The sequence below is a fragment of the Zalophus californianus genome, chromosome 3 (genome assembly GCF_009762305.2).
Source record: "Zalophus californianus isolate mZalCal1 chromosome 3, mZalCal1.pri.v2, whole genome shotgun sequence".
Classification (NCBI taxonomy): Eukaryota; Metazoa; Chordata; class Mammalia; order Carnivora; family Otariidae; genus Zalophus; species Zalophus californianus.
The window spans coordinates 72435415-72459978 of NC_045597.1; the positions used below are offsets into that span (position 1 = coordinate 72435415).

General features: G+C 39.3%; 1 protein-coding gene across 7 annotated transcripts in view; it reads right to left on the reverse strand.

Moving 5' to 3' along the window:
• The window catches only part of MTUS2 (microtubule associated scaffold protein 2), a 594294-nt gene that overhangs the window by 323040 nt on the left and 246690 nt on the right, over positions 1 to 24564 (reverse strand). For 6 of the 7 annotated variants that reach the window (XM_027590976.2, XM_027590973.2, XM_027590975.2 and 3 more), the window contains one exon: positions 4494 to 4691. In XM_027590976.2, the coding sequence (XP_027446777.1) occupies positions 4494 to 4691 (198 nt within the window). The remainder of the gene's footprint in view (positions 1 to 4493; positions 4692 to 24564) is intronic. The other variant, XM_027590979.2, reaches the window with a different exon arrangement.

Sequence of the window (24564 nt, forward strand, 5' to 3'; positions counted from 1 at the left end):
AATATAGTATGCTTCGGTCACTGTGGCCCTGTTCGGACTGTTTATAGGCACATGTGTATCTAAAAATATGAGTTACACACTTCCAAAGAGTTCCTTATTATAGTCATTTTTCAGATTTTGAGACATCTACTGTGCCACATTATAATTCCTAATTACTGTGGCATTCCTAAAATGAATCCTATGTGCATGTACTGTTTGAAGAAAGCCCAATGTTCCAAGAAGGAAAAGGAACCAACTCTGATATCATGCTAGGTGTTTTGATGAGCTAAACCAACAAAGCTTTGCTCCAAGGGTTTGACCTAAGGACTTCTGGCTCTTTCAAAGGCTTCATATTTTACTTAATCCTCATCATCAAAGCATCATCCCTCCACTAAAGAACAGAAACAAAATTTTTTTTGACATGAAATCTAATAACAAGTATAAGGAGAGTGTTAATGGTACTAAGATATCAACTCAAATAAGTGAGAAGGTTTTCCATGGTCTATAGGTTAAGGACAAATTTTACATATAGTTACATGGCAAATAATTTCAAGTCAATTCTAAATACTGTTGTTGTTTTTTTAAAAAAATACAGAAAAGAATTCTGAATACACATTACCTTTATTTTTCTTTCCAAATTTTTATTTAAATTCTAGTTAGTTAACATACAGAGCAATATGGTTTCTGGAGTAGAATTCAGTAATTCATCACTTACATGAAACACCCAGTGCTCATCACAAGTGCCCTCCTTAATGCCCATCCCCCATTTAGCCCATCCCCTGCCCACCTCCCCTCCATCAACCCTCAGTTTGTGCTCTATCATTAAGAGTCTCTTATGGTTTCTTTCCCTCTCTCTCTTTCCCCCTTCCCATATGTTCATCTGTTTTGTTTCTTAAATTCCACATGAGTGAAATCATATGGTATTTCTCTTTCTCTGACTGACTTACTATCTTAGCGTAATACACACAGACTCCACCCATGTCTTGCAAATGGCAAGATTTCATTCTTTTTGATGGCTGAGTAATATTCTATTGTGTGTGTATATGTGTTTGTGTGTGTATACCACATCTTCTCTATCCATTCATCAGCTGATAGACATTTCGGCTCTCTCCATAGTTGGCTATTGCTGACGATGCTGTCATAAACATCAGGGTGCATGTACCCCTTCAAATCCATATTTTTGTATCCTTTAGGTAAATACCTAGTAGTGCAACTGCTGGATCATAGGGTAGCTCTATTTTTAACTTTTTGAGTAATCTCCATACTGTTTTCCAGAGTGGCTGCACCAGTCTGTGTTCCCACCAACATTGCAAGAGGGTTCCCCTTTCTCTGCATCTTCACCAACACCTGTTGTTTCTTATGTTCTTAATTTTAGCCATTCTGACAGGAGTCAGATGGTATCTTATTGTGGTTTTGATTTGTATTTTCCTGATGATAAGTGATGTTGAGTATATTTTCATGTGTCTGTTAGCCATCTGGATGTCTTCTTTGGAAGATGATTCATGTCTTCTGCCCATTTCTTAGCTGGATTATTTGTTTTTTGGGTGTTGAGTTTGATAAGTTCTTCACAGATTTTGGATACTCCTTATCAGATATGTCATTTGCAAATATTTTCTCTCATTCTGTAGGCTGCCTTTTAGTTGATTGTTTCCTTCACTGTGCAGAAGCTTTTTTTTTTTTAATTTTTTATTGTTATGTTAATCACCATATATTACATCATTAGTTTTTGGTGCAGTGTTCCATGATTCATTGTTTGTTCATAACACCCAGTGCTCCATGCAGAACGTGCCCTCCTCAATACCCATCACCAGGCTAACCCATCCCCCCACCCCCTTCACTGTGCAGAAGCTTTTTATTTTGAGGAAGTCCCAATAGTTCATTTTTTGTTTCTCTTGCCTCTGGAGACATGTCTAGTAAGAAGTTCCTATGGCCAAGGTCGAAGAGGTTGCTGCCTGTGTTCTCCTCTAGGAATCTGATGGATTCCTGTCTCACATTTAAGTCTTTTAACCATTTTGAATTTATTTTTGTGTATGGTGTAAGAAAGTGGTCCAGTTTCATTCTTCTGCATGTGGCTGTCCAATTTTCCCAACATCATTAGTTGAAGAGACTGTCTTTTTTCCACTGGATATTCTTTTCTGCTTTGTCGAAGATTAGTTGACCATATAGGCATGGGTCCATTTCTGGGCTTTCTATTCTGTTCCATTAATCTCTGTGTCTATTTTTGTGCCAGTACCATACTGTCTTGATCACTACAGCATTGTAATGTAGCTTGAAGTCCAGAATCATGATACCTCCAGCCTTGCCTTTTTTTTTTTAAAGATTTAATTATTTTAGAGAGAGAGAGAGAGAGAGAGGGTGAACAGGGGGAGGGGCAGAGAGAGAGGGGTAGAAGCAGACCCTGCACTGAGCACAGAGTCCGACGTGGGGCTCAATCCCACAAACCTGAGATCATGACCTGAGCCGAAATCAAGAGTGGGATGCTTAACTGACTGAGCCACCCAGGCACCCCTGCTTTTCTTTTTCAGGACTGCTTTGGCTATTCGGGGTCTTTTGTGGTTCATACAAATTTTAGGATTGTTTGTTCTAGCTCTGTGAAATATTCTGGTGGTATTTTGATAGGGATTACATTAAAAGTGTAGATTGCTCTGGGTAGTATAGACATTTTAACAATGTTTCCTCTTCCAACCCCTGAGCACGGAATGCTTTTTTTATTTCTTTGTGTCCTCTTCAATTTCTTTCATAAGTGTTTTATAGTTTTCAGAGTACAGATCTTTTACCTCTTTGGTTAGATTGATTCCTAGGTATCTTAAAGTTTTTGGTGTGAATACCTATTACTTTTAATATGAAGTCTTTAAAGTAGGAGTTATTTTCCCTGGCACATTATGGCTCTTGTCTCTCTGGGTGCTCAGGGTATCCCTCTCTAGTGTCCTTTGAAGCAGAGGTGAGAAGAAATACCCTAAATGCCCATACACCTGGAATGATTCTGTCCACACCTGTCAGCTCTCCTTTAGCAAAAGCTGCTGCCATGGGAACAAAACTCAATTCATCTTGAAATTACTATTATTTTTTTAATAAATCAAGGCTTTAGCATCTTCCTTGGAAAGATATATACTATGTGAGATTTTTAATTTTTTTTGTCACTCTCGTGCTCCCTCTAAAAGAGAAACATGCCACTGGGAATTTTACTACTAAAAACTATGACAAATAGCTGCCCCTATATTAAAAATCTTCAGACTGTCAATATGCACACACATATCTAAAAATAGGAGTTCCACATTTGCAAATAGTTCTTTATTATATTCACATTTCAGATTTTGATACATCTACTGTGCCATGATGGAATCCATAATGACAATGGTATTCCTAACATGAATCCTGTGTGAAAGTAGTTCAGAGATGCAGCACCTTTAGGAAACCAAGTGAGCAAAAACCTCTCAGAAACTGCTTACAAACACATCAAGATAAAGGAAAATGTAATGTACTACTTTGAGGAATAACTAGGTAGACCAAAATTTAGAACTGTAAAAGTACAAATGTACTGCACATCAGCTCTCTAAACCCAAGAAAGGATAAAGAGCAAGCTCAGAGAAAGGAAATTAAAAAAAAATATATGAATCAATCTCATTCTCAAACTCTCCCCCCCAAACCCCATCCTGCTGTCTCTTTCCCTTACTACTTTAGCCTGATTCAACTGTTGTAATCCCTCCCAAACAGCCCTGCACATGAAAACCTCTAAGACTTTCCTGGCCTTCCGGCAAGTTCTTGCTAACCAACATCTGAGATGTCAAGGCTTCAGATCCAATAACAATGACTTTGAAGTTGACAGGCTGAGATGGGTTTTGGTCATCAAAGGCACAGCCAAATGGGGCAGCCTCCAGATCTTCTTTAGAAACAGTGGCTGTTTGTGACTTACTCTGAGACTATTAATTCAGACTTTATAAAATATAGTTTATAACATCAGTCTCGGGAACCAGGCCTAGAGTAGCCTCATTCAACTAATGGGGACCTTTCTGGACACAAAGTTGAAGAAGTTCAGCTGTGTTTTCTTTTATTTTCAATATCATTTGGTTAACTTTTAGAAATCCAACCAAATGTTCCATCAAAATCAAGGCATTACAGGTAATCCCAGGTAACTAAAAAGATTCTCACCACCACTATTTAATACATGTTTCATGTAACACCTGTTTTGGATCTTTCTTTGACTTCTTACATAGAATCCATGGAGCAAAGGGCTCCTGGAGTCAGTCCCTGGATAAGTCATTTTCTATATTTCAACATCTTTTTCTAGCACGTTAGCTCCTCATAACTGAAAAATGATAGGGCCAAACAGGCTTTTTTTTCTTCAGTAGATTCTTTTCTAAAGTCCTAAGAATGGCAGATTAAAGTAGTCAAATCAAATCTTTCATACACAAAGGAATGAAACTATTACACCCGCATGCTGATCTACCTGGCCCAGTGTGGCCCGAGGGGCGTATCCCGCAGGGGAGTAGCGCACGCCGGCCCCGCCCACTTACGGTTGGCCAGCCGGCTCTGCTCCGGCTGTGCGCTGTCCGCCGACTGGGTGCTGGAGACCGAGGACACGCTGGAGCTCCGCACAAAGCCAAACGCCGCTAGCTTGGCTGCCGGGAGACGCGAGTATCCGGGAGGACGAAGTCCAGATTTGGGTAGATTGGATTTTGCAGCATTTGAACCGGAGGCTTTCTTTAAATCTGCTATAATGAACGAAAACAAAAACAAAAACAAAAACAAAAAAAAAAAAGATCGGTTGACAAGATAGAGAATACATGGACTACGAATATTAATCTAGCTCTATCATAAACAGGCCACAATCAATCTTGCAGGGTGTGCTTTAGCACATTCACAAACACATCTTTATGAGAAAGGCCCCTCACAGTGGGCTGGGGGTTTCAGAGAATTCAAATAAGAGGAGAGGCAGCGGGGCAGATGAGACAAGAACAGACAACTAGTCCTATTATATGACCATAAATAAAGGTAGGTATACAGTGCTTAGGAAGCTGAATGGAATGAACACTTATATTGCACGTTACTCTAGAATTGTGAAATAGACTTACACCTTAAAATCTGACATGCAGTGGGCAAAGGGCCCTTGTGGCAAATAATTCATCAGCAATTTTAAACAGTATGTGATAATTCATGGAAGTATGTACAAAGAATCGTTTGCTAACATTCTGTTGGTTGTAGGAATGAGGTGGGCACAAACTGTGGAGCTGGCCAGGTCGAAATCCAGTCTCTGTCATTTACTAGCTGTGTAACCTCAGAAACTTGACCCAACACTTTAGAACTGCAGTTTCCTCCCATGGAAGGACTGCGATGATAAAACTGGCCTCAAAGGTCTAATATAAATATTATTGCTTGTAACAGAACTTTATAGGTGCTCCAATTAATGCTAGGTTTTTTTTTTTCCTTTCTCCATGATCTGGTTTTATGTTAAACTAAAATTAAAAAAATAAACTAAATTTCAAAATTAGTTCCCAGATATGTGCAAAGCCAGCTAATTTTGAAAGAATAAAACATTATGCTATAAACCCACCATCTCAGCATGATGATATCTGAACCAGGCTCTGTTCATGGCCACTACAATGATCATCTCCACACTATAAGAAGTCTTTCAATATCAGATAGAACCAGGATGTTATCACACACAAATGCTCTTTAATATTCCTTAAAAGGAAAAGGGGCCAGAAGTCCTAATATTCTGTATAATTGTCCTAGTGAAGCCATTTAGAACTTTCACCTGCCATATTTACTGTGAGTGCTTATTATATACAGATCCTTCAGCAATGCTCCTCAGTCCTTATTATCTACTGAAAGATTAACCAGGTTTCAGACTAGTAATAAAAAATTTTAAAAAATTTGTGTCTAAAAATCAATGAAGAATCTACATTAGAAATAAATCTATGTATGGAAATCTGTGGAGAACCAACAGATGCCAATCTGGTTCAGTGGTGCCTCTTCCTCTACTAGGAGCTCCCCCTAAGAGTGAGGCTGTAGCCTGTTGTACATCCAGATGAAAGCAGAATATGTACAACTATGGCTTCCCGATTTCTGGGTCAGGACTAGGAGGAGAAGGAATCAGGTGAGTGCAGAGGGAAGAGGGAACAGGGATCTGGGGCTGCAATATTCCCAATTCAGTTCTGTCCTGCTTGGGGAAAAAAAAATGTTCAAATATGATGAGAAATAATCACTGTTTAATAAGCAGTAATGGCCCTTCTGTATCAGCAATTAAATGTCAGGTCAATGCCTTCAATTGTTGTTCTATCATTTCGCATACTCTGAGATGATATCCCCAGAACAATGAAAACGTCCCCGTAAATCAGATACATTTTCACAATAAATTGAAACTAAAGCAATTTTGGATAACGCCTGTAAAACAGTTGCTAAAAAATCAGATGTGATTTCAATAATAAGTATACACTAAATCCATCATGTTTTGATACTAATTTCAGTTATAGAGGGAAAGAGTATAATCTCTTTCCCAACCCAGTTAATCAATAACTGATTTAAGATTACACAAAATCAAGTGAGAAGAATATGAATAAATGGGTTTTTTTCTGAGTAAAGAAACCCATATTTCAGAATGAAGGAAAGGTCAGAATTCCTAACAGAACACCTTGGCATGTAATAAACATTCATTTAATATTCATTTAAGAATGAAAACCAGATACTCCTGGGTGGCTCAGTCAGTTGAGCATCCATCCAACTCTTGATTTTGGCTCAGGCTCATGATCTCATGGTGGTGGGATTGAGCTCCACGCTCAATGCAGAATCTGCTCAAGATTCTTTGCCTCTCCCTCTACCTGTTCCCCTGCTTAGGAACTTGCACGTGTGTACTCTTTCTCTAAAATAACTAACTAGCTAAATAAATAAATTCCTTTAAAAAATGAAAACTAAGTTTATTAAATCATTACATAAGACAATACAGGCACTGAAAATGTTCAAAGAGGAATTTATCCTATTCTACCCTTACCTATATTTAAGGATTGTTCATGTCATAGGTAGAAAGGTAGCATGAACATGCAGAGAGGGAACTCAACAACACAGGATCCCAAGTAGACACGAAGTAGGTCTCTAAGTGAGTTCTGGGCTTTCACTTTCCCTTAGTTCATCTTTCCCTTTGAATAAAGGCACATGTTGTGAGTGTATGTGGGTGTAGGCTACTTGTGGGAGTATGTCTTACACCAACTCTCTGTGTACATAATTTTTTCTAAATTTAATATAATCCATACATCAAGTTACTATCCAGTGGTCTCACCTCCTACCAGATACATCTCACAAATAGTTTACATACCTTCAGGGTTTGGAAGAACAGTTCTCATTCTTTGGAAACTATCCGTGCCTAGCACAGTGGTTTTGACAAATTATTCAGTCAAATTTAGCTGAAGTCTACAGTAGCCAAGCTTGCACAACATTAATATAGCCTGTTGTGTGGGTTGAACACCTCCACTGGTCTCTCTGCATGAGAACTAGGCTGGAATAGGGCTCTAAACTCTGCTTTCTAAACAAGCACCTCCATGATTCTTACTCAGGTAGTCCATGGAGCATACTTTGGGGTGAAAACGTCAAAGATGCCATATCAGCCTGGGAAAGGTACGCTTCAGCATTACATTCAGCTGTTCTGACTGAATGTGCCTTAATTTAATCTTAGTTTCTCATAAAAGGAATTTACTTATAAAAATGTGCACTCTTTACTATTTCTCAAGTGCAGCATGTCAGAAGAATCTATTTTTTCAAGTATGTAGTGTCCTTGGACTATTCAAGAATAGACTTTGATGGAAACAGCATATCAAAGTGTACAGTAAGTCCTCAAGAAACAAATGATAACAATTAATGTTAAATAAAACTGAGCAGACACATAAGAGAGACATCTTCCACAATGATGGCACGAGGAGCTTCATGGACACTTTCTCCAGTAAACCAACCATAATTAGTAAAAATCATTTTTAAAAAACAACAATCATTTAAAGTTTCTAGAAATTGTTCTAAGGGCATACAGCAAATAAACATTTATAAATGAAAATCTACTAAATCCCAGTAAGAATAGTCAGACTGGATGGCACTTGACCATGACCCACTCCTTTCCTCCTCTGCAACCCTGTCCATCTCAGCATGATGAAAGCTCTACTCTGGGTGGCTGGGACCAAGGCAAGAGGATTCCTCTCCCCCTGCTCAAGAACTACCATATCTCACTGCAAGAGGCGGGCCACCATCATTTCCCAATCCCTATGCCCTCCCCCCAGGTCCATGTTACAGAAACTAAATTACATGCAAGCAAGAGGCCAAGAGGTCAGGAGACTCTCCCTTCACCCAGCCCCAAGTAAGAGGGCAGAGGCACTACCCCAGGGACAGCAGGCCAAAAATACTGGGGCCCTAATCACTGTTGCCCTGGCTCACTTGTAGGCTAGAGGTTCAATATCAGGAGAGGTAAAGGGAGAAGAACAGAAGCTACTGACCCTGCCTAGCAGCCACCTGTAAATCAGGATTGCCACTCCTAGAGAAGCAGACCAGTGTCCCTGCCACACCCCCCAGCAGAGTCATAACTAAGAGGTTTGCCCAAAGGTAGAGATAGGCCATAAGAACAAATGTCCACATTAAAAATGAAGAAAGATGTCACATCAATAAAGTAATCTTCCATCTAAAGACACCGAAGAAAGAAGAGCAAACCAAACATAAGTAGAAGGAAGGAAATAATAAATACTATAATGGTAATAAATATAACAAAATGGAAAAGTAAAAGAGAAAGTCAACAAAATCAAATTTGGTTTTTAGAAAGATCAACAAAGTTGGCAAACCTTTAGTTACGACTGATCAAGAAAAAAGGAGAGAAGACTCAATTTGTTAAATGAGGAATGAAAGAGGGGACATCACTACTAATCTTACAAAAGTAGAAAGAATTATAAGGGAATATTATGAACAACCTAGTGAAATGAACATGTTCCAGGAAAACACAAATGAAAAAAAAAAAGGAAATGGAAAATCTGAATATACTTACAACAAAGAAATTGAATTAGTAATCCAAAAACTTCCTACAAAGAAAAGCCCAGACCAAAATATCATTAATAGAGAATTCTATCAAGCATTTAAAGAATTTATACCAGTTCTTCACAAATTATTCCAGGGGGTGAGGGAGGAAGAGAGAGAAACACTTCCATACTCATTCTATGAGGCCAGTGTTACTTGATAACCAAACCAAACATATCACGAAGAAAAAGAAAACCCTTACAGATGCAAAATTCTCACCAAAATATCGCAAACTGAAATCAGCCACATATAAAAAGTATTACATACCATAACAAAGTGAGATTTATCCCTAGAATTTAAGAGTGGTATAACATGGAAATCAATGTACTATGTCATATGAACAAAACAAAGAAAAACCACATGATCATCTCAATATATGCAGAAAAATCACTTGACAACTTCCAAGAGCATTTCATGAATAGAAAAATGTCCTCAATTTGATAAGGGGAGGGAAAAAAATCCATAGCTAACATCATACTGAATGGAAAAAGAATGAATCCTTCCCCCATAGATCAGGAACAAGGCAAGGCAGTTTGCTCTCATCACTGCTACTCAATATTTTATGGAAGGTTCAAGTCAGGACAATTGGGCAAGAAAATTAAAAGGCTTGTAGACTGGAAACAAGAAGCAAAACTTTCTCCATCTGTAGATCACACAATCTTGTATACAGAAAACCCTATGAAATCTACTAAAACCTTGTAATAAATGAGTTCAATATACAAAAATCAATTGTATTTCTATATACTTGCAATAACTAATCCAAAAATGAAATTAATAAAGTTTCATTTACAATATCATCAACAAAATAAAACATTTAAGAAATGTAGTAAAGGGTTGGACTCCCCCACCCTTTTTTTTTCATGCTTGACTGCTAACAGCTATCAGGTTTCAAACCCCACACCTCCTTTTACACTGCCCACATATCTAGAAAAGCTGATACGAAAGCCCAGGACAGCCTCCTTTGGCACTGGCAGGCAAGTCAAACTACACAAACCCTTTCCCACATGCACGAGAACTTCACCTCCCCCCACCCTGACAACAATAAAGTAAGGTGAATCAGTGACCTTCTCTTGTTCTCTCTCGTCATTTCATATGTATTTGAGAGGCCTGCACTGTTCTCCCCAGACACCTCAGTTATGTGAGTAATAAACTCCCTCATAACATGCTTTGTGTATGGCATCATCGGTCTTGACATCCAAACCAAATTTTGGGTGGAGGTCCCTCCTATCTCTTCAGGGTGACCAAAACAATAGGTGGTATGACCAGGATGCTGAGACAGTGACCCCCATTACGGGGAGCCTTTCTTCGTGTTTTGCTTGCTAGCTAACTCTGCTGTCTAATAGAAAACACACACTGGGGGCACCTGGGTGGTGTGATTGGTTAAGCATCCAACTCTTGGTATTGGCTCAGGTCATGAGATCGAGTTCCACGTTGGACTCTGTGCTGCAGGCAGAATCTGCTTGAGTTTCTCTTTCCCTCTCCCTCTGCCCCTCCTGCTCATGTGCTGTCTCTCTCTAAAATAAATAAATAAATCTTAAAAAAAAAAAAAACAGGAAAGAAGGAAAGCACAGCCTTGGAGCTGCTGCTTGATGGCTAGCTCATGCTTTGAGCTGCGCTGCTCTGCTCTGCATTAGTGAGTCCGACAGAGCCTCTGTCATAGATTAACCTGACCCATGTTGGAAGTTTCAATAATTAATTGGTTGTTCAGAGACAGAAATGTGATTGGGGTGGGGTCCTTAGTGTGGCCTAGGGGTCCTGCACCTATGTCTTAAAATGCAGTTGTAACGAATGCCAGGCTCAGGAGAAAGACTACCTTTTGCTGCATACAGGTCCCCTGGGTGATCACTCATGAAAAGGCAGTCATTCGAGGAAAAAACACACACAAAAAAACAGAAAAAGCAGTACGTGAAGTGCTGAGGTCTGCACTCCTAAAAGCAAATGGCTGTGCAGGCCCCTTAAATATCTCTGTTGCTGCTGCTGTCTATGCCTCTGTCCCAACAAAAATCCTGATCCTCGGAGTTATAGAGAAAAACACCCATGGCATCTCTATAGCATAGCAAAAGGGGTTAACTCAAATCCTCCTTAAGCCTGGGGTCCTTAAGTCATATAAAGTAACACTGTCATGGGAGAGGTCTCCAACCCTGATGATAGTGATGGGGAGCTCTCTGGGGGGGGGGTGAAATCTACAAATATAAGGGGAGTAGAGAGAACCCCCAGTAAAATCAACAAGGGAAAAAAAGGAATACAGGGGTGGAGGAAGGAGAAGGGAAGAAGCTGGATTTGGCAGAATAAACAAAAAACTGAAACAGAGGTCTACAGTTGGACCCAATTGGAAATCGAAAATTTCCTAAAAGAATTTATACACCAAAAGATAAAAAGGGCACTGACTTTCGTATATCTATAATGTAGCTTCTGAATTAATCTTAACATCTCCTTAAATGTACTAATTGAAAACCTTTATGACTTTAATCAATACTGGGGCTCAAACTATAGTTATACCTGGGGATCTCATTAAATTTAAATACTATATCCCCTATAATATTCCATAATCTTAAGGGAGTTACTGAACGAGAAATAAAAGAAACATAGATATGTTTCATCTTAACCATGAGAATTATCATCTTGCCTCAATTTCCCAGAGTCAGAGCATCCATTGCCCTAAAATATCCCCTAGTGGATATGAACACTCTGTGATTAATAAATTTAGAGAAAATTAAAGTTTTGACACACAAAAAACTTGGCTTGACAAAATGGGACCCTACAGACCATACCTCCGGTTAAAGCAGTTAATAGGACTGGGCTATACATTAAAGCAAGGCCTGCAAGAACTGAAGCACATTACTACAAGACCCCTACTGCTCATTTAACAAGACAATCTGGCCCATTCTTAGTCCCTCAGTCACAGTTTTCCCTCACTTCCTGAAGGGACACAAAACATCTTTACAGAGCGGCTACCCACAAAATCTTTGTGGGCTAGATCTTGACTGGATCCACTGTTCTCCAGGAGCATAGGTCTGACATTACAATGACGACATCTTCCTTTGAGGGCATTTATATGACAAACTTATTCAGGACATACAAATACAAAGACGCCCATAAAAAACGGATGGGCCACTGCCTAACACAAAGTTGTACAAGGCCCTGCCACCTTAGTTAAATTCCTACCAATTATTTGGTAAGCTGTGGGGTACTCTGTCCCTGATACTGTCAAGAAACAGTGATTCTCTCAATATCCAAAATATTAAAAGAAGCCCGGGGTCTTTTAGACTCCTTTGGGTTCAGGAGACAAAATATTCTTCATTTGCAAACTATACGTAAGCCTATTTATGCTGTTACTTGCAAAGTGGCTCACCTTTCATGGGATCCCCTCCAATGAAAGGCTCTAGAATCTGTCCAAATTGCAATCAACACAGACTTCCATTACTGCCCTCAGAGACACTCTCTCTGAAGAGGCTTTAGCAACCTCTCTCATGCCTTCTGGAGTTTCTAGACTACCAATAATGGTTATAAGTTGCTCATAGGCTTCTACTCTAAGAAACCGACCTCCTTGGCCCTGCAATATACAGTATTAGAGTGGCACTGGCTGGGCCCCTGCTGGTCTCTCCTGAAAAGTAAAGCTCTCGTCTGCCCTGAACCTGTGACCCTGTGTACCAAGGTCCCCAATATGCCGTAGGTTATAAAAGTAGCATCCCACAAACTCACAAACTCAGCAGAGGTAGCCTGGACTTCTTGCCACAGGATGGAACCAAACCTGGGCCCTATGGCATAGCCCACCTGCAGAAGGGGGTGGTCTCCCTGTCCTCAGTCCCTTGCCTGATGTCACAGTGCCAGAGGACATCACTCTTTTCCCAGACCCACTGGCTACCTGTGGAGCCCGTTAGGATCAACTGATGAACAACAATAGGAGTTTATGCACTTTATATGGTTGGAACCATAACCGTCACACATGATGGAGCTCATTGAGAGCTGCTGTTTTCATCCCGTAGCTGAGATGTTCCTGAAAAGGATGCAACCCAAGCGTCCCACAATTAGACAAACTTCAAAGCATCATCTAATACTGGGTGCTCTGGCCCAAGTCAGTCCCATCCCCATGTTTTTACACTCTTGGGCCATTGCCATTGGCCTGGCTGTCTGGTCCAGCCAGTGGCAGCAATAATTCCTTATTCAGGGTTGTGTTAAGATTAGAAAAAAAAAAGTTTGAGAATCATTTTGTGCTACAGAGACCCAAACAATAAAATTCAGGTCACACATGTTTCTACACTCCCTAGAGCCACAGTACAAGCTCTCACCATGACAGTCCTTATCCGCTTTTGGAGTTCCAAACATCACTGATCGCGAACAAGGCAATCATTTCGCTTCTCAGAATACACAACACTGGGCTCTTGAACAAGGCATTCACTGGACCTTTTACCTTCCTTAATGACCTTAGGCTGCAAGCTTCATAGAGCACTATAATGGCTTACTAAATAAGTTCAAATTCAATTAAATATAGCACATTTTAGTCATCAAACATCAGGGCTCTCTGGCTCTTCCCATCTGAGAAAGCTCACAAGCAAGTGTGGTGTTCCCCTCTTGGCACCTGTGGGAAAGTCAAACCACTCCAACATCTGCCTGAGTATGGAACAATCACCCATACCCCACTCCCTACCCACAAAAACAACTCCAAATGAATCTCCTTTCCTTGCTTTCTTTCAAGCCATTTGGACTTCCTTGGAAGACCTGTTCTGCTCTCCCCAGAAACATGAAATATGTAGATAATAAAGCTTTTTACACCCTCTTGAAGTATGTTTGTGCCATTATCAATCTCCACTAGGAAAGAGAAGCAAATGAGGGCTTTCTATTTCATTGTCTAAGGTAGCTATGCAATCACCTCCCTGGTAAAGTTCCAATTATAGTTGACCTTTAAACAGTAGAGGTTTGAACTGTATGGATACACTTATACGTGTTTTCTTTTTTCCAATAAATACAGTACAGTATTGTAAAAGTATTTTCTCTTCCTTATGATTTTCTTAATAACATTTCCTTTTCTCTAGCTTATTCTATTGTAAGAATACAGTACATAATACATATACAAAATATGTGGTAATCAACTGTATGCTGGCTTCTGGTCAATAGTAAGGCTTCAGGTTAACAGCTATCAGTAATAAGGTATTTGGGGAGACAAAAGTTACATGCAGATTTTTGACTGCACAGGGGAATTGGTGCTCCTAACCCTCACATTGTTCAAGGGTCAACTGTGTGTGAGAACCAAGGTAGAGGTTTTGGGGGTTTTGCTTTGTATGAATTTTACTTATACCAGCGTGCTTGAAAGTATGAAATGCACTGCTTCTAGACTATAAAGCTATTTCATGAAAAGGCTACTCTATAATATTTCATTTTGGTTTACTATAAATCCAAATTACCTGAATATTTTCCTAATACTAAACGGGAATCTGAACAAATTTGAGGGTTCATCTATATTTTCAAGGTGGCTATACCAGGAATAAACTTAACAAACAAAGTGTAAAGCTTATTCTCTGTAAACTGCAAATTTATTAAAATAAATTAGAGAATACACAAACAAGTGGAAAACATTCTATGTTCATGGATTAGAACACTCACTGTTGTTAAAATGGCACTACTCCCCAAACTGATCTACAGATCAATGTAATCCCTATCAAAATTCTAGCTGGCCTCTTTGCAGAAACTGACAAGCTGATCCTAAAATTCATGTGGAAATTCAAAAAAAAACACAGAATAGTCCAAATGATCTTGAAAAATACACAAAGTTAGAGGGCTCATAGGTCTAATTTTCAAAACTCAGTACAAGGCTAGAGTAATCAAGACTGTGTGGTACTAGCATAAGGGCAGACACAGCTTAATATAAGAGAACTGAGTTTGCAGAAATAACCCAACATTTATAGTCAACTGAATTTCAACAAGGCTGCCAAGTCCATGCAATGGGGGAAAAGAAATGGTTTGTCAACAAATGGTGATCGGACAACTAGGTCTACATATGTGTAAGAAGGATGTTAGACCACTACCTCTTGTCATATTAAAAAAAAAAATCTCAAAAATGGATTCAAGACTTCAATAGAGATACTAAAACTATAAAACTCTTAGAAGAAAACATAGTTATATATCTTCATGACCTCAAATTAGGCAATAATTTCTTATGTGTGACACAAAAAGCATAAGCAAAAGAAAAAAATAAACTGAATTTCAACCAAAGTAAAAGTTTTCAAAATTAAAAGCACCACGAGATAGTGCCTTGTGCCTATTAGAATGTCCATCACCAGAAAGATAAGAGACAAATACTGGTATGGAAGTGGAGAAGAAGGAACCCTTGTGCACTGCAGCTGGGTTTGAAAATTTGCATAGCAACTATGGAAAACAGCATGGAGAACTCTCAAAATATTAAAATGATCCAGCAATTCCACTTCTGGGAATATATCCAAAGGCAAAGAACATAAAAAAGATATCTGCACCCCCATGTTCACAGCAGCATTATTTACAATGGCCAAGACAGGAAACAACCTAAGCATCCATCAATAGATGAATGGATAAAGAAGTTATTTTACACACACACACACACACACACACACACACACACACACACACACACACTGGAATATTATTCAGCCATTAGAAAATGAGAAAATTTGCAGCAACCTGGATGGAATTTGAAGGCATTATACTAAGTGATATAAGTCCGACAGAGAAAGACAAATACTGTATGATCTCACTTATATAGAGAATCTTAAAACAAACAATTAAAAAAACTCAAAATGAATTCACAGAAAAAAGATCAGACTCGTGGTTACCAGAAGCAGGAGGCTGGGGGAGGAGAAACTTGAGAAAGATGGTCAAAACGTACAAACTTCCAGTTATATGATAAATAAGTACTAGCGGGCATAATGTACACCCTGAGGACTACAGCTAACACTGTTGTGTGATATCAGGGAAGCTGCCAAGAAAGTAGATCCTAAAAGTTCTCATCACAAGGAGATAATATTTTCTTCTTTCTTCTTTCTTTTCTTTTTATTGCATCTATATGAGAAGATGGATGTTAGCTGAACCTCTTGCGGCAACCATTTCACAATATACGTAAACCACACCATCATGCTGTATGCATCAAAGTTATACAGTGATATATGTCAATTCTCAGTACACCTGAGGAAAAAAATGTGAAAGCTTTTATATTCAAAAGACACTATCAAGAAAGTCGGGGAGGGGGGGAACCAACCTAAAAATGGGAGAAAATATTTGCAAAATATGTATCCGATGGCTTTCTAGTATCCAAAATATACGAATAACTATATAACTCGACCAGGAAAAGAAAAATAACCAAATTTTAAAATGAGCCAAGGATTTGAGTGGATATTTCTCCAAAGAAAATATGCAAAGTGCCAATAAGCCTATGGCAAGATGCATAATATTCTTAGCCATCAGGAAAATGCAAAACAAAACTATAATGAGAAACAACCTCACACTCACTAGAATAACTATAATCAAAAAGACAGACATTATCAACTGTTGGCAAGAATATGGAGAGAGTGGGACCTCATTCATGGATGGTAGGAATGTAAAATGGTGCAGCCACTTTGGAAAACAATCTAGTAGTTCCTCAAAAAGTTAAACATACAGGTAGCATATGATAGAACAATTCTACTTCTAGGTATATCCCTCAGAGAAATGAAAACATAAGTCCCCCACAAAAAATTGCATGTGAATATTTCATAGTGTCACTGTGCATAACAGACAAAAGGCAGAAAAAGTGCAAATGTACATCAATTAACCGATGGATAACCAAAATGTGGAATGCCAATGCCAATACAGTAGAGTATTTTTTTCACCATTAAAAGGAATTAAGTACTGATACATGCTACAATACGGACTTGAAAGCAAGTGAAAGCAGCCAGACACAAAAGGCCACATACTGTATGATTCTATTATGTGAAACGTCCAGAATAGGCAGATCTATAGAGAGAGAAAGAGTAGTGGTTCAGGGGCTAGGGTTTGGGAAAATGAGCAGTGCCTGATAATGGGTACAGGGTTTCTTTCTTTTTGGGGTCATGTAGATGTTCTAAAATTGATTGTGGTGATGGTCGCACAATTCTGTGGATATATTAAAAACCACTGAACCGTATCCTTTTAAAAGGGTGAATTCTAGGTAGCATATGCGTATATCTCAATAAAGCTATTATATTAAAATGGAAGTTTTTAAAAAAGAATAGAGAATTCTTGTCTTTGGTTCAGTAATTGGCTTACACTAAGGTAGGGCAATGGCTATTGTTCTAATCTCTACCAGTATCTTCACTGTCAAGGGACCTGTATCAGATACAGAATTTGGTCTATCACTGTGAGTTCTCCCCAGGAAAATAGGCAAGTGAATGACATATTTGGAACAGCAGATCAAAGACCCTTCCAAATGGATATAACAGTAATTGAGAAATTAATTAAAATAACTTCAAAATTAATAAACATCTAAAAAAAATCCTTTCTAAGATCCAATATCCAAATCCCATGCATAGAAGTTGAGGTATACTCACTTAGGCTTATCAAGGCTTTATATTCTGCAACATTTTGACAAGAAAAAAGATAAAAATTCCTGTTTGAACAACAAGAGATTTTGCTGCTACTGAATGTTTAAATGATGTGTTTCTCTTTCAAAGTAATAGTTTTTCTTTTGAAAAATAAATCTTTTGAAGAATGCAAATCTTCACATTTCAATGAAAACCGAAGAACTAGATTTGTTCTTAACTTTTTCCTTTGTGTATTGATTCTTCTTTGAGTATATATTTAAATAAATATCTCTGCTAGAAATATTTTAATCAGATAGAACCAGATTATAGTATTTTTAAGGTTTAATATTATATTGATAAAGGTCCATCCATCATTGTCCAACATTCTTGATATCCCAGGCAGTAAAACAGACTTTAAGAAAGTAAATGCAGGGGTGCCTGGGTGGCTCAGTCATTAAACATCTGCCTTCAGCTCAGGTCATGATCCCAGGGTCCTGGGATCGAGCCCCACATTGGGCTCCCTCCTCGGCCAGGAGTCTGCTTCTCCCTCTCCCACTCCCCCTGCTTGTGTTCCCTCTCTCGCTGTGTCTCTCTCTGTCAAATAAATAAAACCTTTAAAAAAAAGAAAAGTAAATACATATTAATCCAATTCAATATGCATTCATAGACACCTACCATGAGCAAGCACTTCACAAGGTGCTATGGAAGTTCAGAAACAAAGGAGTGCTCCCCAAGTGGGGCTTACAACCTACTGAAGCAGAGGCCCTCGCTCACAAATCACCACAGCCTGAGAGAAAAGGGAGAGCAAGGCCAGAACACAGGTGGGACCTAGTGCTACAGGAACGAAAGAACTAAATGAAGGTAAAATGTAGTAGAATGATTCAGAGTTTTTCTTCAAGGCGCATTTCTTCCTTATAATTTTATGTGGGAGAAGTGGGTTTTTATTCTGGCATATTTATATACCCAGGGCAAGGCATTGTTTGAACCAAACTATTTTTTTTTTTTAGACCTTACTAGATCTTCTTAATTGCTTTGACAAATAGGTTCTTCTTTCGCAGACCTTCTGTAGAGAGTTGGTTTGCTTTGTTCAGACAGCTCAGAAACAATTCCTCTCTCACCTTGCTGGGGACCATGCAAAAACAGCAGCTGTTTTCACCAAGTTTCCTTCACGGGGGAAGTTGTAAACGAAACTCTTTAGTATGAAGGCTGCAACTCTCCCACAGGAGAAAAGAAGGACACAATTAAAAAAATAAATAAAAGTGGCATATCTCAGGACTGTACTTAAGATCTGGGTTTAATAAAATTGCCCATCAAGTGTATAATCTCAGGCCAGACTCGAACTCTTTGAGCCTTTCAAGATGGCCCTCCCCTGCAATGATCTTCACCTCCTAGCATCCCTACCTTTGCGTAGTCCCCTTCCACAGTGAGTCTCCTCCTACTGACTTGTGTGACTCAGAGAACACCGGAGGTGTGAAACCCCTTGGGCTATACTGTAACAGACACTGCAGCTTGCTCCTTGGTCTCTTGGGCTGCTCACCCTTGGGGGAAGGCGACCACCACATCGTAACCCTCAAGCAGCCTTGTGTAGAGACCCACATGGGGGGAACTGAGGCCTCTTGTCAGCAGCTAGCACCAACTTTCCAGCTGTGTGAGTGAGCCACCTTGGAAAAGGGTCCTCTAGCCTCCAGCTTTCAGATGACTGCAGATTAGCTGCCATCTGACCCTCTGGATTTGAGGACAAGGCTCAGTTCAGTGGGGCATTCTCTCTACCAGCTCAGTGATGCCTCAGCTTTACATAGGGATGGTCCCAGTTTTAGCTGTCAAAGTCCCACATCTTAGGAAACCCCTGAGTGCCATCAAGCAGACCAGGATGGCTGATCGCCCTAGACTTATAGCTCCCAGGCCTAAGTAGCACCTTCAACATTCATAGTACAGCTGTGAAATGGGATATAAGTGGAATCCCAGAGTGTGAAGTACAATGAAAATAAGGAAGATATGCCAATAGGAAAGATGTGGAGTGAGCTGCCAGACAGAGGGGAGGGTAAATTCTCTACTCTGATGACTAAAATCATCTCAGCAAAACCAAATCATTAACACTAAAAAGTTCCAGTGCTGGGAAACTTATGAGCCACATACAAAGGGATGTAGCTGGACCCTCACCTCCCACCACATGCAAAACTTAACTTGAAATGGATGACCTATCTAAATTTAAGAGACAAAACTATAAAACTCTTAGAAGGAAACACAGACATAAATCTTCATGAACTTGAGTTAGGCAGAGCCTTCTTACATATAATAGCAAAACCATAAACAACAAAAGAAAAAATAGAGAAAATGGACATTAACAAGGTTTAACACTTTTTTAATTCAAAGGATTCAAACAAGAAAGCCAAAAGGCACCAACAGAATGGGGAAAAATATTGCATATCATATACATAAGAAGGGACTTGTATTGAAAACATACAAAGAACTCTTGAAACTAAACACATTTTAAAAATGGGTAAAGGAGTGGAGGAGCAAGATGGCAGAGGAGTAGGAGACCTGGATTTCATCTGGTTCCAAGAATTCAGCCGGATAGGGATCAAACCATTCTGAACACCTACGAACTCAACAGGAGATTGAAGAAAAGAATAGCAGCAACTCTGAACAGAAAAGCGACCACTTTCTGGAAGGTAGGACGTGCTGAGAAGTGAATCCGAGGCGATATTCGGGAAGACAGACGGCGGGGGAGGGGCCCTCCGTTGGCCACTTCTGGCAAGTGATAGAGCAGCGGAGCACAAAATTGGAACTTTTAGAAGTTGGCTCCGCTGAGGGACGTCGCTCCAGTGGCTAAGCAGGGGGTGGAATCCTCCCGGGACAGTGTGGTCTCAGGACCCTTGGGGTCACAGAAAGACCGGGGACCCCTGAGTGCAGCAGAGCTCCCAGATATCGGAGCGGGGAAGCTGGCTGCAGAGACAGAGCCGAGGAGTGGGCTCTCAGCTCGGGGTTGCCATAAACGGTGATTCGTGGCATAGTCAGGCCATTGCTCTTCCAGCAGGGACCCAACAAACGGCAAACCCGGGCAGACTCCTCTTCCTCCCCTGGGAGGAGCGCAGCGCAGGGATCTGCTGGGTTTGGAGACTCCACACGGGGTTCGGCACCAGAGATAGAAACGCTCGATCACAGGCTGGGTGAGGACGGAGTGCGGCCGGAGAGTGGGGAGACAGGAGTGATTGATTTTCTCTGGGGGTGCACTGAGGAGCGGGGCCCCAAGTTCTCGGCTCCTCCGGGATGGAGATTGGGAGGCCGCCATTTCATTCTCATCCTCCAAAGCTTGCAGGGAACAAAAGCTACTACGGAGAGCAAACCCAAGCAGATTACTTAGCCTGGACCCAGCAAGGGCAGGGCAATTCCACCTCTGGCAAAGACATTTGGGAACCATGGCAACAGGCCCCTCCCCAGATCAGCAAGAACAGCCAGCCAAGACCAAGTTTACCCATCAATGAGAACCGCAGAACTCCAGCGTTAGAGGAATACTGCACGTAGAATTCATGGCTTTTTTCCCCCTGATTCTTTAGTGTTTCAAAGTTATTTTTTTTTTAATTTTTCTTTTTCCCTTTTTCAACCAACAACTTATCAATCCTTTTTTTAAAAAATATTTTTTATTTTTCATTTTTAGAGTCATATTCTATCCCTTCATTGTAGTTAACCTTATTTTTGGTATATATATATATAAGTTCTTCTCTCTTTAAAATTTTGGGATACAGTTTCTTCTAACAGACCAAAATATAGCCTAAATCTCTAGTGTATGGCTTTGTTCTAGTCTCCTGCCTGATCACATTCTCTCCCCCTTTTTTTTTAATTTCTCTTTCTTTTTTCAGCCAACTTATCAATTCCTTTTATAAAGTCTTATATAATATTCATCTTTACAGTCATATTCCATCCCTTCATCATATTTACCCTTATCTTTGTACATCTATAAGCTTTTCTTTCCTTAAAATTTTGGGAGGCAGTTTCTTCTAACAGACCAAAATATGCCCAAAATCTAATGTGTGGCACTGATCTATTCACTAGCCTGATCATATTTGATATTCTTTTTTTTGTTTTTCTTTTGTTTTTCTTTTTTCTTTCTTTCCCTTTCTTTTCCCCCATTTCAGGTCTCTTCTGATTTGTTTAGTGTATATTTTTCTGGGGACATTGCTACCCTGTTAACCTTTTCTTCTCTCATTCATCTATTCTCCTCTGGACAAAATGACAATGGAAAAAAATCACCTCAGAAAAAAGAACAAGAGGCAGTACCAACTGTCAGGGACCCAATCAATATGGACATTAGTAGGATGTCGGAACTAGAGTTCAGAATGATGATTATAAAGATACTGCTGGGCTTGAAAAAAAAAAAGGAAGATATTAGAGAAATCTTTCTGGAGAAATAAAAGAACTAAAATCTAACCAAGTATTCTAACAGAATACACATTCTTCTCTAGTGCCCATGGAACATTCCCCAGAATAGATCACATCCTAGGTCACAAATCAGGTCTCAACCGGTACCAAAAGATAGGGATCATTCCCTGCATATTTCCAGACCACAATGCTTTGAAACTGGAACTCATTCACAAGAGGAAAGTCGGAAAGAACTCAAATACTTGGAGGCTAAAGAGCATCCTACTAAAGAATGAATGGGTCAACCAGGAAATTAAAGAAGAATTAAAATAATTCTTGGAAACCAATGAATTCAAAATCCTTGGGATACAGCAAAGGCAGTCCTAAGAGGAAAGTACATAGCAATACAAGCCTTTCTCAAGAAACAAGAAAGGTCTCAAATACACAACCTAACCTTCATTGTAGTTAACCTTATGTTTGGTATATATATAAGTTCTTCTCTCTTTAAAATTTTGGGATACAGTTTCTTCTAACAGACCAAAATAGAGCCTAAATCTCTAGTGTATTGGCTTTGTTCTAGTCTCCTGCCTAATCACATTCTCTCCCCTTTTTTTTAAATTTCTCTTCTTCCTTTTTTCAGCCAACTTCTTATCAATTCCTTTTATAAAGTCTTATATAATATGCGTCTTTACAGTCATATTCCATCCCTTCATCGTATTTACCCTTATCTTTGTACATCTAATAGTTTTTCTTTCTTTAAAATTTTGGGAGGCAGTTTCTTCTAACAGACCAAAATACACCTAAAATCTAATATGTGGCACTGATCTATTCACTAGCCTGATCATTTTGATATTCTTTTTTTTCTTTTTCTTTTTTCTTTCTTTCCCTTTCTTTTCCCCCATTCAGGTCTCTTCTGATTTGTTTAGTGTATATTTTTCTGGGGACATTGCTACCCTGTTAACCTTTTCTTCTCTCATTCATCTATTCTCCTCTGGACAAAATGACAAGATGGAAAAAATCATCTCAGAAAAAAGAACAAGAGGCAGTACCGACTGCCAGGGACCTAATCAATACGGACATTAGTAGGATGTCGGAAATGAGTTCAGAATGATGATTATAAAGATACTGCTGGGCTTGAAAAAAATGGAAGATATTAGAGAAATACTTTCTGGAGAAATAAAAGAACTAAAATCTAACCAAGTATTCTAACAGAATACACATTCTTCTCTAGTGCCCATGGAACATTCTCCAGAATAGATCACATCCTAGGTCACAAATCAGGTCTTAACCGGTACCAAAAGATAGGGATCATTCCCTGCATATTTTCAGACCACAATGCTTTGAAACTAGAACTCAATCACAAGAGGAAAGTCGGAAAGAACTCAAATACTTGGAGGCTAAAGAGCATCCTACTAAAGAATGAATGGGTCAACCAGGAAATTAAAGAAGAATTAAAATAATTCATGGAAACCAATGAAAATGAAAACACAACTGTTCAAAATCTTTGGGATACAGCAAAGGCAGTCCTAAGAGGAAAGTATATACCAATACAAGCCTTTCTCAAGAAACAAGAAAGGTCTCAAATACACAACCTAACCCTACACCTAAAGGAGCTGGAGAAAAAACAGCAAATAAAGCCTAAACCCAGCAGGAGAAGAGAAATAATAAAGATCAGAGCAGAAATCAATGAACTAGAAACCAAAAGAACAGTAGAACAGATCAACGAAACCAGGAGCTGGTTCTTTGAAAGAATTAACAAGATTGATAAACCCCTGGCCAGGCTTATCAAAAAGAAAAGAGAAAGGACCCAAATCCACAAAATCATGAATGAAAGAGGAGAGATCACAACCAACACCAAAGACATACAAACAATTATAAGAACATATTAGGAGCAACTCTATGCCAGCAAATTAGATAACCTGGAAGAAATGGATGCATTCTAGAGATGTATCAACTACCAAAATTGAACCAGGAAGAAATAGAAAACCTGAACAGACCTATAACCACTAAGGAAATTGAAGCAGTCATCAAAAATCTCCCAACAAACAAAAGCCCAGGGCCAGATGGCTTCCCAGGGGCATTCTACCAAACATTTAAAGAAGAACTAATACCTATTCTTCTGAAACTGTTCCAAAAGATAGAATGGAAGAACAACTTCCAAACTCGTTTTATGAGGCCACCATTACCTTGATCCCAAAACCAGACAAAGACCCCATCAAAAAGGAGAATTACAGACCAATATCCTTGATGAACATGGATGCAAAAATTCTCACCAAAATCCTAGCCAATAGGATTCAACAGTACATTAAAAGGATTATTCACCACGACCACGTGGGATTTATCCCTGGGCTGCAAGGTTGGTTCAACATCCGCAAATCAATCAACGTGATACAATACATTAACAAAAGAAAGAACAAGAATCATATGATCCTCTCAATAGATGCAGAAAAAGCATTTGACAAAGTACAGCATCCTTTCTTGATCAAAACTCTTCAGAGTATAGGGATAGAGGGTACATACCTCAATATCATAAAAGCCATCTATGAAAAACCTACAGCGAATATCATTCTCAATGGAGAAAAGCTGAGAGCTTTCCCCCTAAGGTCAGGAATGCGGCAGGGATGTCCACCATCACCACTGCTACTCAACATAGTATTAGAAGTCCCAGCCACAGCAATCAGAC